This window comes from Heteronotia binoei, chromosome 5, assembly GCF_032191835.1.
Source record: "Heteronotia binoei isolate CCM8104 ecotype False Entrance Well chromosome 5, APGP_CSIRO_Hbin_v1, whole genome shotgun sequence".
Lineage (NCBI taxonomy): Eukaryota > Metazoa > Chordata > Lepidosauria > Squamata > Gekkonidae > Heteronotia > Heteronotia binoei.
The window spans coordinates 53,008,784-53,024,626 of NC_083227.1; the positions used below are offsets into that span (position 1 = coordinate 53,008,784).

The window sequence follows — 15,843 nt, forward strand, 5'->3', positions numbered from 1 at the left end:
AAACTGCTTGTGTTATGCTGTATGAGACTGTGATGCTCCGACTAAGGGACTCGCCTCTGAAATAAAAGCACATGGAGTGGTTGTGTACTTCTGACACAATGAATGAATCCTCTAAATGAAAATGCTGTCTATTGCAAAGTTTCTGTCTTGCTCTCTGTCCTGAGCCAACAAATCTTCCATCTGGAAGCATCTCCTGAAACTAAATGATGAGCACCGAAGAAGAAAAAAATCTTCCACACTTTGAAGAGGGAAAAAAGCTTATTTTCAACAAACTTAAAATATGGTGATATCGTTTAAAATGCATTTTGCTTACACAGGGAAAATACAACAGGAGAAACCAACACCCAACATATACAACCATTCTTTCCAGCTAAAACATCAATTCAGATTATATGGAATGCATATGAGATTTAATGATGGTATTTTAGAATTGGAAACTGGGAAGAAAGAGGATTTCATAAGAAGTGGGTGTATCTGACAGATTTGAATGAAATGGGGAGTCACTAGCTTCACAATTCTTCTCGGAATCAAGCTAAATACTGAGTCTTTCTATGAAGAACAGGTGGTACCAAGTGCACTTGCTATTGGGTGAGTACTGGATCCGCTTCAAGGTACTGGTATTAACCTTTAAAGCCTTGTGCAGCCTGGGACCGGCATATCTGAGGGACTGCTTCTCCCCATAGGTGCCTCAGAGGTTGTTCCTGGCCCAAAGGATGTCCGCTTAGCCTCAGCCAGGGTTTTTTCTGCCTTGGCCCCGATCTGGTGGGACATGCTCCCACCAGAGATCAGGGCCCTGTGGTATTTGCTACTGTTCTGCAGGGCCTGTGAAACTGAGCTATTCCACCAGGCCTTTGGTTGAGGCAGCTGGGTGTCCAAAAAGATCTTAGTCCCCGCTTTGCTGACACTACTGATATTGAAGTGACATTTTATGTAGCCCAGTTTATGAAGTATGGAGACCAATGAAACCCTGTGTTCCATATATTTATACTGTTTCACTGGTTTTTAAATTGTTATTTATATTGATTTTTTATGTTTTTACCTTTGTGTTGTGATCCGCCCTAAGCCCGCTTGGAGGGAGGGTGGAATATAAATTTGAATGAAATAAAAATACTGAACACCAACAAATGAACAGTGGTTATGGGCTGAAGGTTCACAGACCTGTACTAAACTTCCAAAGAACTGCTTGTAAGCATTAGAGAAAGTATCTTTCCTGTTCCTGTAAATAATGTCTAAAAAGGTAAAGGTCCCCTGTGCAAGCACTAGTTGTCTCTGACTCTGGGGTGACGTTGCTTTCACAACATTTTCACAGCAGACTTTTTACGGGGTGGTTTGCCATTGCCTTCCCCAGTCATCCACACTTCCCCCCCAGCAAGCTGGGTACTTATGCCTACCCACTCCTATAACTTCTTTCTCTTTCTCTCTCGCACTCCCTATTTCTCTCATACACACACATATCCATCAAGAAGCCTTGCTAGAAAATGGTTCTTTTAAAAAAGCTCAAATTGTCCCAGGTGTACAGTACTGTATCACATTATTCAGGTTGTGGGAATGCTACAAGAGTCAAAATAAGCTAACAAATCTAGCTATACTTCGATGTGCACTAGACAGAAAATATATGCCATATCCAGGGCACCTGTGAAACTAATTGGGCTTTCACAGCATCATATGGCTGCAGTGCACCAAAGCTTTACTGCCACAGCATTCAAACCCAAATCCTACATCTCCAGTTGCAAACCTGTGGTGGTAAATGCACCTAAAGGCTAAGCTATCAGGTTGAAATATGCCTGGCAACTCTCGGAAAAGCAGACCCCAGATGTTTTGCAGACATCTAAGAGAACATATGCAGAAGAAGTGTAAAGAAACAGATAGAATGTGGGAGTGCCAAGCTCTGAATTTGTTCTATTCTGAACACACAAGTACAGAGTGCTAATTTGAGCACACAGTAGTCATTCTATGAAACTACCACAGTAATTTGCCTTCAGTTTCTCAGCTCTTACAGGCACTATTTTGTGGGAACAAAGTCTACTTTTCTCTGAGCCAGCAGCATCTCTCCCCTCATCCCCAAATGAGCATTGATATACAGAGAAGCAAAACATAGTAAGAAGGCTAAATATTAATAGAGGAGTTTCCTTCACAATATGCCCAATGCTTTTGCACTTCTCAGAAGTCAATACTTATATAAGAGTGAGCAGCTCAGAGCAACTCAAAAGGACCATTCAAAAAGCAATCATTATTTGGGAGAAATAGACAGAATGTATACTTTACCATCCCCTGGAATAATGCGCAGAGTAACTGTATTCCCGGCTTCTTTAATTAGGTTGACGATGTCCGAATGTGATTTGTTGGTGATGGAGCATCCGTTAACGGCCAATATTCGGTCCCCCACTTTCAGCTTCCCGCAGCGGTCTGCTGGGCTCCCCTCAATAATCCGACCTATTTTGTGAGGCATGGCCACACATGCATTGCCTGCTTTTGTATTGATATTGTGAATATTTTTTTTTTTGCGCGTGTGCATTTTTAAAAATTGTTTATATACGTTGGGAACATGGTGAAGGGGAAAGGAAAAAAAGGGTTGAAAAGGGAAAGAGAAGGTTAAGGGTTAATTAATTAATGCATCAAGCAAAAGTTATTAAAGGATAGCTTTGCTGCCAGTGTTCAAAACATTGGCAATTGACTTAGTGAGCACAAATTAGAACTCGCAACCTGGTTATCTCTATGGTTCATTCAGTAATCCATCTGCAAGCTCACAAATTCTCTCCTGTTAATTTGGCTGAGAATCGCATGAATAGGTTGCAGTTACGCTCAGCAGTCCCCAAAATAAAACCAGACAAGATTTTCACTGCAAACTTTAAACCATTAGAAGGGAATGCAACCCTCTTTTTACTTTCTTTCATTTATAACTTCTTAGCCAGTAGTTTTAAGCTTCTGCCAATGTTTTGTTCTTTCTCCATTTTGAAAGAATTCTATTCCTACTAAGGAACAAGGGTATAGTCCCCCCCCCCAACCCCTAAATTCATAGTGATCCATTCTATTAATGAACACATCATGGATAAAAGTGATAAGGCGTTGGGTCCCCCCCCCCCCAAAAAAAAAAAAAAAAAGAACAGAGGAATTATCTGAGACATGGAGCAGAGCCACTAAAGGTGGAACTGAACTAGAATGTGTGGTTTGACGGAACTGCTCACCTTGAAACCATTTGATAACTCTTCCCTGTTTGTGATATCCAGAGCAAAAAGACAAATGCATCCCAAATAGTTCAGGCCTCCCAAACCTAACTAAGCTCTATCTGCCATCCTGACAGTGCCTTGGTAAGCAGATTTACAACCAAGTACACTTAGAATTGTATTGTGAATCTGTTTAATTTATTTTAAATCCCAATAGCTTCCTTGAAATTGATTTCCACATTAGAACTCAAGACAAGGAAAAAGCTGGTGATCTAAGATCAATGCCATCTCTCTCCTGCCATCATCACTGCTGCTTCCTCCAGTGAATTCTTCATTTCTTTGCTGCAACAAAACAGGTGCTTTTAATTGATCAGAAATGGACAAAAGCATGGTGGCTACTGGCCATTCAACATCTAGATGGTGGCCATTGTGTCTCCTGACAATAGGTCATGTTCAGGATCCTAAATTATATGGTGTGTATAACAAGCGATCTGACTTTTCCATCTTTAGGCACAATGTGGCTGAATTTAAGTCCATTCTAAGGCCCATCAATCCTTATAGAGGTGCTTAACTCCAACTGAAATCCATAGGCTATAAAAGCACTCAGCGTTGACTGGCTTATGTCCCTGGCTGCATTCATTCTCACAATGACCCTGGAGCATGCTGTTATATCTTATTTATTATCATCTTAAACTCCCTTCTCTCTTTCCAGTACCTTCGTGGTTACTGAACTCAGCAATCCAGAGAAACACTAAGGGATTCCCACTGATGCTGTGGCTGAGATGAGGATCCAAAGTGCCTCACAGGCTATATAATGAGTCACACTTTGCCACTGAGACTATAAGGCATGCACTGAAAGGGAACTGCAAATTTGTTGCAAATGAGGGATTATGAGAATTAGTTAAAACTGGGAAAATGTGACAAAAGGGAGTTTAAAAGGTCTTACACAGTAAATTTAAGAGAAAGGGATCTTAGAATTTTTTTTCTTTCTGGTATCTCACAGCAGAACTCGGCATACACAAGATCCCAATCAATGCTGGAAGCACATGTGAAAAATAGGAACACATTCCCATGCCGTGTGGCATGGTTGGCTTTTTTGGGGCTATAAGCTCATAACATTTTTTGAAAATATGCCAAGATCTTCATTAAGCGTGTTGACTAAGAGGCTTGGGTATACTTATAAGACCATGCTTCAGTTATGTTACTCAGTGCCCCCATTTTGTGAGCCTGCCACTGGAAAATAAGTAAACTTCCAGCTTTGCAGAGCAAATTCAAAAATGTGGGGACACTAACAGTGAGCAAATATCAAGAGTTAAATTTGGAAACGTTATGCAATATGTGTCAGCCATTAATAGACAACACATATATAAAAATGAACAGCATTTTGCAGATGAAGTCAAACTGTTCACAAAAGCTGGGAGCCCACCAGTGGTGCATATTGGGAGCCTGTAGGTCTCTGCAATGCACCTGATCTGCATAGCAGCTGTCTTGTTTGCACGTACAGCTTCCATTCTTGCAAATGGAAGGTTTGTTTCACTTACCGTGAATCTCCCTTCTCCATGGCCCTACAGTGGGGCAGTCTCCACATATGGGGCAGTCTCCACATATCTGCCTCCTCCTCCGTGGAGGCAGGCAGAGTCACTGATGATTTAGATCTCATGGGGGAGGAGCTTCTCCCCAAGCTCCCAGGCTGGTTCCAAAGCATTTCAGCTCTTATCCATGAGTTCAATAAACAAGTCAACATCACCACCCCCCCCCCAAAAAAAAAACCCCCACCAAAAGCCAAAGGGATATCAACCCATATAATTATAGCAAAGAAGAGACAAGGCCAAAGAGTGAACAGGGGATCCTACAGGGTGCCTTGCAGAAAAAAAAATCAAGACCTTAAGGCTCAGCAGCATATCTCAACCAGGCCACAAGTCATCCCCAGAAGACTGTGCCCTACCCCTGGGTGGGAAGAGACTGCACCACTCTAGGGCCACCAAGAAGGGAGATTCATGGCTAGTGAAACAAACCTCCCATTTTCCGGTGGTTCAGGGTGGGGCAGTCTCCACAAAGGCCCCAGGGAGGAAAGAAAGTAGAAGGCCCTAGCTTGAAAATGGATGCTGCAGAATCCTCCTACCAAAGGCTGCATTGGGAGAGCCTGCCTTGTCAATCAGATAGTATTTGGTAAAAGAATGAACCAACGTCCAGGTGGCAGCCTGGCAGACAACCTCTTAGGATGGAAAGGCCCTGTATGTAGGCTGCTGAACCCCACCTAAATGAATAAGCAGTTACTCCCAAGGGAGGTACTAGACCCCTAGACTTATATGCTAGAAGAATATACTCTCTAATCCATTTGCTAAGGGTGGAGGTGGATACTCCATTTCCCAAAGGAAACAAACCTGTTGTCCGACTTGTGGAAGGCATTGGTCCTATCTAAATAAAAACTCAATGCTGTCTAAACATTGCCCCCCCCCCCCCTCACTCATGGAGATGTTTAGGATTAGGACAGAAGGAGGGCAAGACCAGTTCCTCAGAACTATGAAAGGACAAGTTAATATTTAGAATAAAGGCTGGGTCAGTGCACAGAACTATCCTGTCATTATAGAAAATGCAAAGGTTCTTGTGCACTGAATGGGCCCTAAATTCAGAAACTCTCCTAGCTGAAGTGATACCCACTAGGAAAGTGGTCTTAAAGATGAGCTCCTTGAATGGACAGGTTGCCATGGGCTCGAGGGGAGGCTGTGAGAGAACTTTTAACAGTATGCTAAAGTGTCAAGAGGGAACCGGTGAGAACATGGAGGATTCAGCAGGGACATTTCCCTAAGAAATCTTTTCACACGGAGTGGTAAAAAAAACCCTGCCCTTTCCTCTAATACCTGAAATGACACCTGCCTTTTGAGAGTACCCTTGTCGAGACCCGCTTGAAGGAAGGAAAGAAAATCACCGACTTTTGCTGTGGGTCTGGCCCTTTCTCCGAACACCATTGCTAGAAGACCTTCCAGGTATTATTGTAAATGCTATTGGTGGAGCCCTTCCTAGAAGCCACTAATGTGTCTATGACTTTAACCAAATAATCTAACTCCCTTAACTGTGACCATTCAACCTCCAAGCTGTGAAGCTTAACATCTCAGGTTGTGGATGAAGGAGGGATCCCTGAAGAAAAGGTCCTTCCTAACTGGAAGGTGCAATCGTGCCACTGAGGAAAACCTCACCAGATCCTGGAACCAGGGCTGGGGTGGCCAAATGAGACTATCAGCATGACTTCTGCTCTTAGGTCCATGATCCTCTGAATCCCTCTTTGAAATAACTGAATAGGAGGGAACTTACAGTGACCCCCATAGGGCAGGGGTGGCCAACGGTAGCTCTCCAGATGTTTTTTGCCTACAACTCCCATCAGCCCCAGCCAGCATGGCCAATGGTTGGGGCTGATGGGAGTTGTAGGCAAAAAACATCTGGAGAACTACCGTTGGCCACCCCTGCCATAGGGTTTTCAAAGCAAGAGATATTCAGAGGTGGTTTGCTATTGCCTGTGTCAAGCATGGTAGAATTCCACTAGTAATTGATTGTTTTAGGGTCCTCCATAAAGCTGGCCTGTGAAATATCGTGGAGGACCAAAGCCTATTAACTCTGTTATTCTTTTCCCCTCCTCCTTCTTGCTTTATTGCTTGGGAAATAGAATAGAGAGAAACGAAACTAACTTGAGAAAGAGTAATCAGCACCTCCCCATACATTCCAGTTAGGGAGTGTGGAACATCTGGAGAAAGCAAGGACGGAGTTTTAATAATGCTATGAGAATGCAGACATTTTTGAAAGTTTATGTGTGAGAGGGCATCCCTCGCCCCCACCTTTTGGAATCCTTTTGAAGTATGCCTTAAAAGTATTGTATCAATGTATCTTTAGCATCACTCTCAAGAATCTGTTCCAGCAGAAAGTATCGGTCTATCAATAAACGTAGTTTTGTATCAAACTTGACTTGTCATTGAAAACCGCATGCTTGACAGCCTGCTTCCATGTAAACCTGCGTTGTAGTAACTAATGGTTCCCCCTCCTCTGAAAATTTCCCCCTCTTTCCTAGTGGAAAAAGAATCTAAGGAGTCAGTCATTGGAAGCCTGGCCCATTAGAGGACTATGGACCCTGGAGACATAATCAGCAGATGGAATCTACTGCTGTCTCTTAGAGCAAGGAGGAGAATAAGGAGACCTGTTCCCAGAGCAAGAGGTAGAGGGTGATTATCATCTGACCCTATTGCGTGGCCTAGAAGAATCCTGAAGGCAAGAAATGGCTTCCAAAAGAGAGACTTTAGTCTCTCATATCACCCCTTTAATCCAAGTCAGTAGACTGGACTGAGCATTAGCTCACAGGGGATCAGGAGCAGGGGCTTCTGAGTCATGGGCTGAGGGGAAGGAAGAAGAATTGCAGATTTATACCCTGCCCTTCTCTCTGAATCAGAGACTCAGAGTGGCTTACAATCTCCTATATCTTCTCCCCCCACAACAGACACCCTGTGAGGTGAGTGGGGCTGAGAGGGCTCTCACAGCAGCTGCCCTTTCAAGGACAACCTCTGCCAGAGCTATGGCTAACCCAAGACCACTCCAGCAGCTGCAAATGGAGGAGTGGGGAATCAAACCCGGTTCTCCCAGATAAGAATTTGCGTACTTAACCACTACACCAAAGGAAGCTCTAGGCCAGAGGCCTGCTTCTCCTGGAAAACCTGATCTGAGAGGCATGCCTGCACTGCCATTTTCCACCTTTTTAAAAAAATGGGGAGGAAAAGAAGGGAAGGGGGAGTTGAGAATATCATTTCTTCACTCGTCTTTTGTGAGGTTCACCCTCCTTACTTGGAAGCTTCTCTAGAGAAACCTGCCGCCGCCTTACCATGAAGTGATTGGACACCCACCAGGGGCCTTAGAGCTGCTGACGGAGAAGTAAGAAAATGGAGGAAGCTCCTGGCCTGAAGGCTAGTCCTTGCAGCTGTCCCTTCCACTCCAAGGAGTAAGGAGGGTTGATCTCTCTCAGGAAATCTCCCCTTCTGGTCACACTGTGGAAAGGTAGCTTCCTGGAAAACACTCTCCTCTACTCATGAGGAGGATTGTGTGGGGTTTTTTTTCTTTTCCACAGAGTAGCAAAAACTCACCAGGACGGCTTGAAGCTGTTTACCCCTATGGCCTTAAGTTCTAGAACGGTTGCGTGTGAGAACACAGAAATGAAAAGCAAAGACAAAAGGCAGGCTCAAGACTGGGAGCTTGGGAAGCTGCTCCCCCCCCCATGGGATCTAAATTGCCAGTGACCCTGCCTGTCTCCAGGAAGGAGCTACTTCTCATACATGGAGACCCTGGACCACCGGAGAATCAGAGTTCTGTCTTGCAAGAATGGAAGCTGTACCTTGATGAAAAATCCATGTGTTATCCAGGTCACATAAGCTGGCAATCATGTGCAACATACTCCTCACACACACACAGCTGGTGGACTCCAGTTCACGTGAACAGAAAGTCTACAGAGGGCGAATATATGAAAGAGCCTGCAAATATAGGATGGTGTAGCACAGTGGCTAAGACACTGAACAATAATCTGAGAAGCTTGTGATTCATTTTTCATCTCAGCCACAGACTCATTAGATCTCAGTGCCCCCATCAGTGATAGAAGAATACTAATAGGCCTATATTGCAGGACTACTGTTTCCATTACTGTGATAATATACATGAAACACTTCATATACTAAAAAGAAACACAAATGCTAAATATTATTAATAAGAAAGGTTAAAGCACTTGGGGATCTTTAGCTTGGAGAAATGATGACTGAGGGGTGACATGATAGAGGTTTACAAGATTATGCATGGGATAGAGAAGGCAGAGAAAGAAGTACTTTTCTCCCTTTCTCACAATACAAGAACTCGTGGGCACTCAATGAAATTGCTGAGCAGTTGGGTTAGAATGGATAGAAGGAAGTACTTCTTCACCCAAAGAGTGATTAACACATGGAATTCACTGCCACAGGAGGTGGTGGCAGCTACAGGCATAGATGGCTTCAAGAGAGGATTGGATAAACAAATGAAGCAGAGGTCCATCAGTGGCTATTAGCCACAAGATATAGATGGAACTCTCCTGTCTGGGCAAGTGATGCTTTGTATTCTTGATGGTTTTGGGGGGGGGGGCAACAGTGGGAGGGCTTCTAGTGTCCTGGCCCCACTGATGGACCTCCTAAGGCAGTGATGGTGAACCTTTTAGAGACTGAGTGTCCAAACTGCAACTCAAAACCTACTTATTTATCACAAAGTGCCAACACAGCAATTTAACCTGAATACTGAGGTTTTAGTTTAGAAAAAACAACTCATACATTAAGCCAGAAGAAACAGAAGAAGTTGGGAAGAGGGTTGCTAGCTCCGGGTTGGGAAATCCCTGGAGATTTTGGGAGCGGAGTCTGGGGAGGACAGGTGTGCCAGAGCGGTACACTGCCATGGAGTCCACTTTTCAAAGCAGCCATTTTTTCCAGAGGAACTGATGTTGCCTGGAGATGAGTTCTAATTCCAGAAGATTACTAGACCTCACCTGAAGCTTGGCAACCCTAGGAGGACTAATGGCAAAGATAAACTTGCCCATACACGATGATTTAGCACCCCTTTAGGGCCCCAGAGAGCCAGTTTGGTGTAGTGGTTAAGTGCACAGACTCTTATCTGGGAGAACCAGGTTTGATTCCCAGCTCCTCCACTTGCAGCTGCTGGAATGGCCTTGGGTCAGCCATAGCTCTCGTGGGAGTTGTCCTTGAAAGGGCAGCTGCTGTAAGAGCTCTGTCAGCCCCACCTATTCACAGGGTGTTTGTTGCGGGGGGGGGGGGAGGTAAAGGAGACTGTAAGCCGCTCTGAGTCTCTGAAATTCAGAGTATAGGGCGGGATATAAATCCAATATCATCTTCATATATAGATATATATTTATCAGTTTAAAAGGTAAAGGTAGTCCCCTGTGCAAGCACCAGTCATTTTTGACTTGTGATGTTGCTTCACAACGTTTTCACGGCAGACTTTTTACGGGGTAGTTTGCCATTGCCTTCCCCAGTCTTCTACACTTTCCCCCCCAGCAAGCTGGGTACTCATTTTACCGACCTCGGAAGGATGGAAGGCTGAGTCAACCTCAAGCCGGCTACCTGAACCAGCTTCTGCTGGGATCGAACTCAGGTCATGAGCAGAGGACTCTGACTGCAGTACTGCAGCTTTACCACTCTGCGCCATGGGGGTCTTCATTTATCAGTTTACGCCTCAAGCTTTTCTCTCCAGAGGGACCCAAAGAAGAAGAAGACGACTGCAGATTTATACCTTACCCTTCATTCTGAATCTCAGAGCGGTCACAGTCTCCTTTACCTTCCCCCCACCAACAACAAACACCCTGTGAGGTGGGCGTGGCTGAGAGAGCTCCCGCAGAAGCTGCCTTTTCAAGGACAACTGCAAGAGCTATGGCTGACCCAAGGCCATTCCAGAAGCTGCAAGTGGAGGAGTGGGGAATCAAACCTGGGTTTCCCAGATAAGAATCTGTGCTTAACCTAGCTTATGGAGCAGCCCCCCCCCCCTTCTCCCACACAACCACCCTGCAAGGTAGGCTAGGCTGTGACCGGCCTAAGGCTTCCATGAGAGAGCATATGAACATATAAAGCTGCCGTCTACTAAATCAGACCCTCAGTCCATCAAAGTCAGTATTGTCTACTCATATTGGCAGCGGCTCTCCAGGGTCTCAAGCTGAGGTTTTTCACGCCTATTTGCCTGGACCCTTTTTAGTTGGAGATGCTGGGGATTGAACCTGGGACCTTCTGCTTACCAAGCAGATGCTTTACCCACTGAGCCAACCCCCTCCCCCCGGTTCTCACGGGCAGGAAACCCCCAATACGGAGTCCAGTAGCTCCAGCTTGACTTCCCCAACTCCCAGCTTTTCTCCTTCCAGAATAGGCAGAAAAGGTGCCGCAGCCGCCACCAGCCTCCTCTGGCCTGCCACCACGCTCAACTCGCCCCCCCTCCCCTCACCGCAACTACAGCCCTACTGGCTTCTAGCAGCCCGTGCCTGTGCATTTGGTTAAACGCACAGGCTCGAGCTGCGAGAATCCTGTAGGGCTGTTTTAGTCGAGGTGAACGGGGGGCGAGCGAGCAGAACAAGGCAGCAGCGGTGGGCTGGAGGAGGCTGGTAGTGGCAGCGGTGGCGGGGGAGGGGCGCGAGAGGAGCGCAGCAGGGCGAAAGGAGTGCGGCGGCAGGCCGGAGGAGGCTGGTGGTGGCGCGGGTGAGCGGAGTGCACCTAGAGGGGCACCGGTGGGGGGCACCTGCCTAGGGCACTATTTGCCCACGAGCCAGCAGTGGGCGTGTGTGCCCATAGAGAAGGCTCTGAGTGCCCCCTCTGGTACGCATGCCATAGGTTCACCACCACTGTCCTAAGGGCACCTGCTTTTTTGGCCGCTGTGTGATACAGAGTGTTGGACTGGATGGGCCATTGGCCTGATCCAACATGGTTTCTCTTATGTTCTCTTAATACTTTATTTTGCTGTCAAATTACAGTTGACTTATGGTGACTCCACAGGGTTTTCAAAGCAAGAGACATTTGGAGGTGGTTTGCTGTTGCCTGCCTCCTTGTCACAACCCTGGTATTCCTTGGAGGCCTTCCATCCAAACACTAGCCAAGGCTGACACTGCTTAGCTTCCAAGATCTGACAAGATCAGGTTAGCCTGGGCTATCCAGGTCAGGACGTCACTAACACTACAACAGAGTGAACATAATCATTATATGGGTTTTAAACAATTTAAAGTAGAATGAGTATGGTTTGGGGAAGACATTGCTTTTAGTTTTGTTCTATAGTTTCTAACACATCTATTTTTAAAATCCTTTCTCTTAAACTACATTTTTAATTTAAGAAGTGTGATATAATTTATGAACCAAATGGATCATAATGGGCTCCATTGGCCAGCCCCAGCTAGCCTGCTGTCATGGCTGTTTACAGACTAAAGAAATGGGGATTGCCTTCAACAGGATAGACCCACAGCACTCTATATTTCACTTCTAGATTTCAGTATGCTGCAGGCTGCTACTGCTGCATTTTACCTGGCCCAAGACACTGACTGAGCTTCTCTCTTCACCTATCCCTTCTGCTCTTTCACTCCAGTATAACTCTTGCCTGGATCAACTCTAATTTAAATTCAAGACTGGGACTCAGATTTCTACTCTAACTCATCCTGTGGTCTCAAATTTCAGGTTCAAACTGAACCTGATGTGAGGCTCCAAATGCTTTTTCTAACAAGTTTTTGCCTTCAGTTTTGCCTTTTCACTTCCCAAATTTGTTACATGCTGATTCTACATGGTTTTCCTGACATTTCCATATTGTGTGAAGCTGCAGGTTGATTAGGACCCGGGATCAACCAGGTTTCTCTCCTCCTCAGCCTGCCCTGAATGACCTTGGGTGATGCACTGACTCTCAGCCTAGCCTACCTCACAGAGTTGTTGTGAAGATAAAGTTATGGGGACACATTGCAAATGTTACCCTGAGATCCTTAGTGGAAAGTTGGGATACAAAGATAGACGAAGAACGGCAACTAGAAGCTGGCAAAATAGATCTGATGACTTGGTACATGGTTATAATTATCACTCTAGCATTATTCTAAGTGAGAAACAAAAATAACCAATTTATCCCAAGATCCACTTCTACCATAACATTTATTAATCATTTTAGACATAAGTATGTGTGTGATGGTTTCAGAAAGATCACAACAAAGGAAGAGTTAAAAATGGTAATATAAAGAAATGCCCACCCACCACTGGAAGGCAATATGGCTGACAGAATGGACTGTTTATGCAAATTACAGTGGTGAGCATGGCACACTGATTGTCACATATGAGATGTTTTATCAGTTAAAGTTTCTTCTGAACATAATTAGTGTAGCACAGGACTCTTCCCTTAGTATTCAGGCCAACACAATTTTGAACTGGCATGGCCTATCTCTGCAAGACTACCTACATAACAACTAATATAAAGGGAGGCTCTCCATGTAGCTATGGTATGAGGCAAGCACTGTATAGCCAAGGGCAAGCATCTCATGCAGTATGTAAGGGTAAGAGAAGTTTTCATGGGGAGCAAGGAGGAGAAAAAAAACCCAAGTCAAAACATGTATTTGCTTTCACCTAGCACATATTTTTGTAGCTACAAGCAATTCGTCAAGCAAGCTTCTTTCAAAAATGAACACGTTCACCATCTTATACTCAAACAGGATTTGACAGGTAGAACCATTAGAATACTCTTCTTTAAGAGGCTGTTCCTGTCGATGTCACAACACTTCATTAAAGCCTTAGAGAGTGTGTGTGTTTGGGCGGGGGGAAGGAAGTATGCAGATTGGAAGCCGGGGACTGTCAAGGCAGGACTTTTCTCTTCCTATTATGTCTTTTGTACCTAAGATTCACAAGCAATTTGGTGGGCCTTAGCGGTGTAATGATTGTACCTTGCTTCATTATCTTCAGTGACGGCCTCTTAATAGCTATCGTGGGAAGGCAGAGAGGGACTCTTTTAGGATCAAACCACTATTGTACTTAGTTCCAATTGCACTTTTCTCTTCTCTGGGGACTGCTGGAGGATAGAGGCATTTCACCACTTATCAGTTCTAAGGGGATCATTTTGTGGGAAAAGTGCACCTTTCTTTCCCTCTTACAATCTAATTATAAATTACTGCTGTTATAATCCACAGCTGTAGACATTTATGTTGTGAATAGGAAGTTAGGAGATGAGATGCCCATTGCTGATTCAATGTAACATCACATTTTAAAGCCTGTGATAAAAAGCCATGGATTTAGCAAGTTCAGAGAATCAGAGGGACTGAAGCCCCTCTCTAATTCAACACGGTGATTGTTTTGGACAGGCTTATCCAGATTTAGACTTAAACCATGATACTCTTAATAACTGTGGAGCTAAAAAATCTCTCCTGTTTCTTTTTCCTCCTGTAGCCATGGTCTTATTTGCTATAGCAGATTTGCTTGCATAATTGGGATGAAACAAAAATAAGAGTATAGTAACCTACCATCATTGATTGAAGATTGAGTTAACTGGAACTATATCTCCTTTGATACTGGAAGGGTCAATCCCAAATCAACAGGGCTTGATGCATTTGACACATCCACAACTTTCAGTACAAGGGTCAAGACTAAGACTTGATATACATGCAATGCAGCTGCAGACAAAATGTTAAGCCATGTAGCCAGAGCTGCTGCCCTGTGCACTAACCACATATAGTCCAGCAATTTCCAACAACATACACGAATATTTTAGCTTGTGGGCAAGAACCTTTTTAAATGTGACGCTGGCCATTTGGAATGTTTACACAAGTAAATACATTGCAACTCTAAGAAGCCCTTCCTTGCCTGGAGTTGCCCTGTGCTGCCACAGCTTGAGCTGAACGGTGCTTCCTAAATGCATGAAGGGCTTATGGTACTGAAGACATTGCAGATACTGAGGAGCAGTCACAAAAGTATTAGAGTTAACTCCATCACTGAAGAACCTAATAATGCATTCACTTTTTTTCAACATCTAAGCATTTGCATGTCTCCTAAGAGTCTGGAATGAACTGGAGCAGAATGCATCCCCCTGCCTTTATGGCTAAGTGTGGCCACCACACATGACCAATTGTACAACAGTTGACCTGACTTCCAGTTGGCTTCCCAGGTCAGATCAAGGTGCTGGCTTTAGTCTTTAAAGCTTTGCATATATTGAGACCCCTACAATCTGGAGGACCACTTCTCTCCATATGAGCCTGGATGTGTGAAATGCCATCAATTTGCAACTGGTTTATGGCAAATCCATGGGGGCAAGACACATTAAGAGGTGGTTTGCCACTGCTTGCCTCTCCATAGAGACCCTGGACTTCCTATCTAAGTGACTAACCAAGGCTAGCTCTACTTAGCTTCTACTATCAGGCTAGCCCGGTAGCAGAAAAAACCTTCTTAAAGGAATAAAGCAGTGACTGGATTCTGTAGGGGCAGCAAAATCCACCAGCCTTCGAAATGGGCTTTTAAGCTTTAATGGGACAGGTGAGTTATTTTTATGCCAAGAGTTCTAATCCTTCACCTGTATAATTTCATTAATTGCTTAATTTTTAAAACATCAGGTTACTTTACTATGGCTTTAGCCAGGTTATTAACATGATATCAGACTTCTGCAGCTTTGAATATGTTTGAAAGTAGGTTATTCCCTGTGTTCAGCACAAGTGTTTTTAAGGCACTCCTTAGCCACTCCTGCAATTGCAATATGCCACAAAAGGCCACAGCTATACACAGGCACACAGTGGCTCTTGCCCCTGGAGAAAGGCTCAGTGACTGACAGTCTTTGCTGCTGTAGCCATTAGCCCATCTATTCAGAGTTCAAAATGTCAGTCTGCATGTTTGTTTCAAACCCTTTTGTTCAGGTTTGAATCAAAACCCTGGAGGCTAACACCCGCCCAAAGCCTGATTTTGCAATTAGACATATTAATTAAACCTTTGAATCCCAAAGTTGGTAAACAACATCAGAGGAAGACCATGGTCTCTATGCCCTGTTGTTGGCTGATCCAGAGGGACTGGCTGGTCACTGTGTGAGACAGGATGCTGGACTAGATAGACCATTGGTATGATCCAGCAGGGTTCTTCTTATGTTCTTAATAAGAACAGGGCATGTTGATGAACTATTACTACTATTTGGGCATTGGCTG

General features: G+C 44.5%; 1 protein-coding gene across 32 annotated transcripts in view; it reads right to left on the minus strand.

The window, feature by feature from the left end:
• MAGI1 (membrane associated guanylate kinase, WW and PDZ domain containing 1) overlaps positions 1-15,843 on the minus strand; it is a 736,174-nt gene that overhangs the window by 18,300 nt on the left and 702,031 nt on the right. For 17 of the 32 annotated variants that reach the window (XM_060239488.1, XM_060239470.1, XM_060239462.1 and 14 more), the window contains one exon: positions 2,266-2,469. The exons of 3 other annotated variants lie outside the window; for them this stretch is intronic. In XM_060239488.1, coding sequence (XP_060095471.1) covers positions 2,266-2,469 — 204 coding nt within the window. The remainder of the gene's footprint in view (positions 1-2,265; positions 2,470-15,843) is intronic. 12 more of the 32 variants (XM_060239486.1, XM_060239494.1, XM_060239487.1 and 9 more) reach the window with 2 other exon arrangements.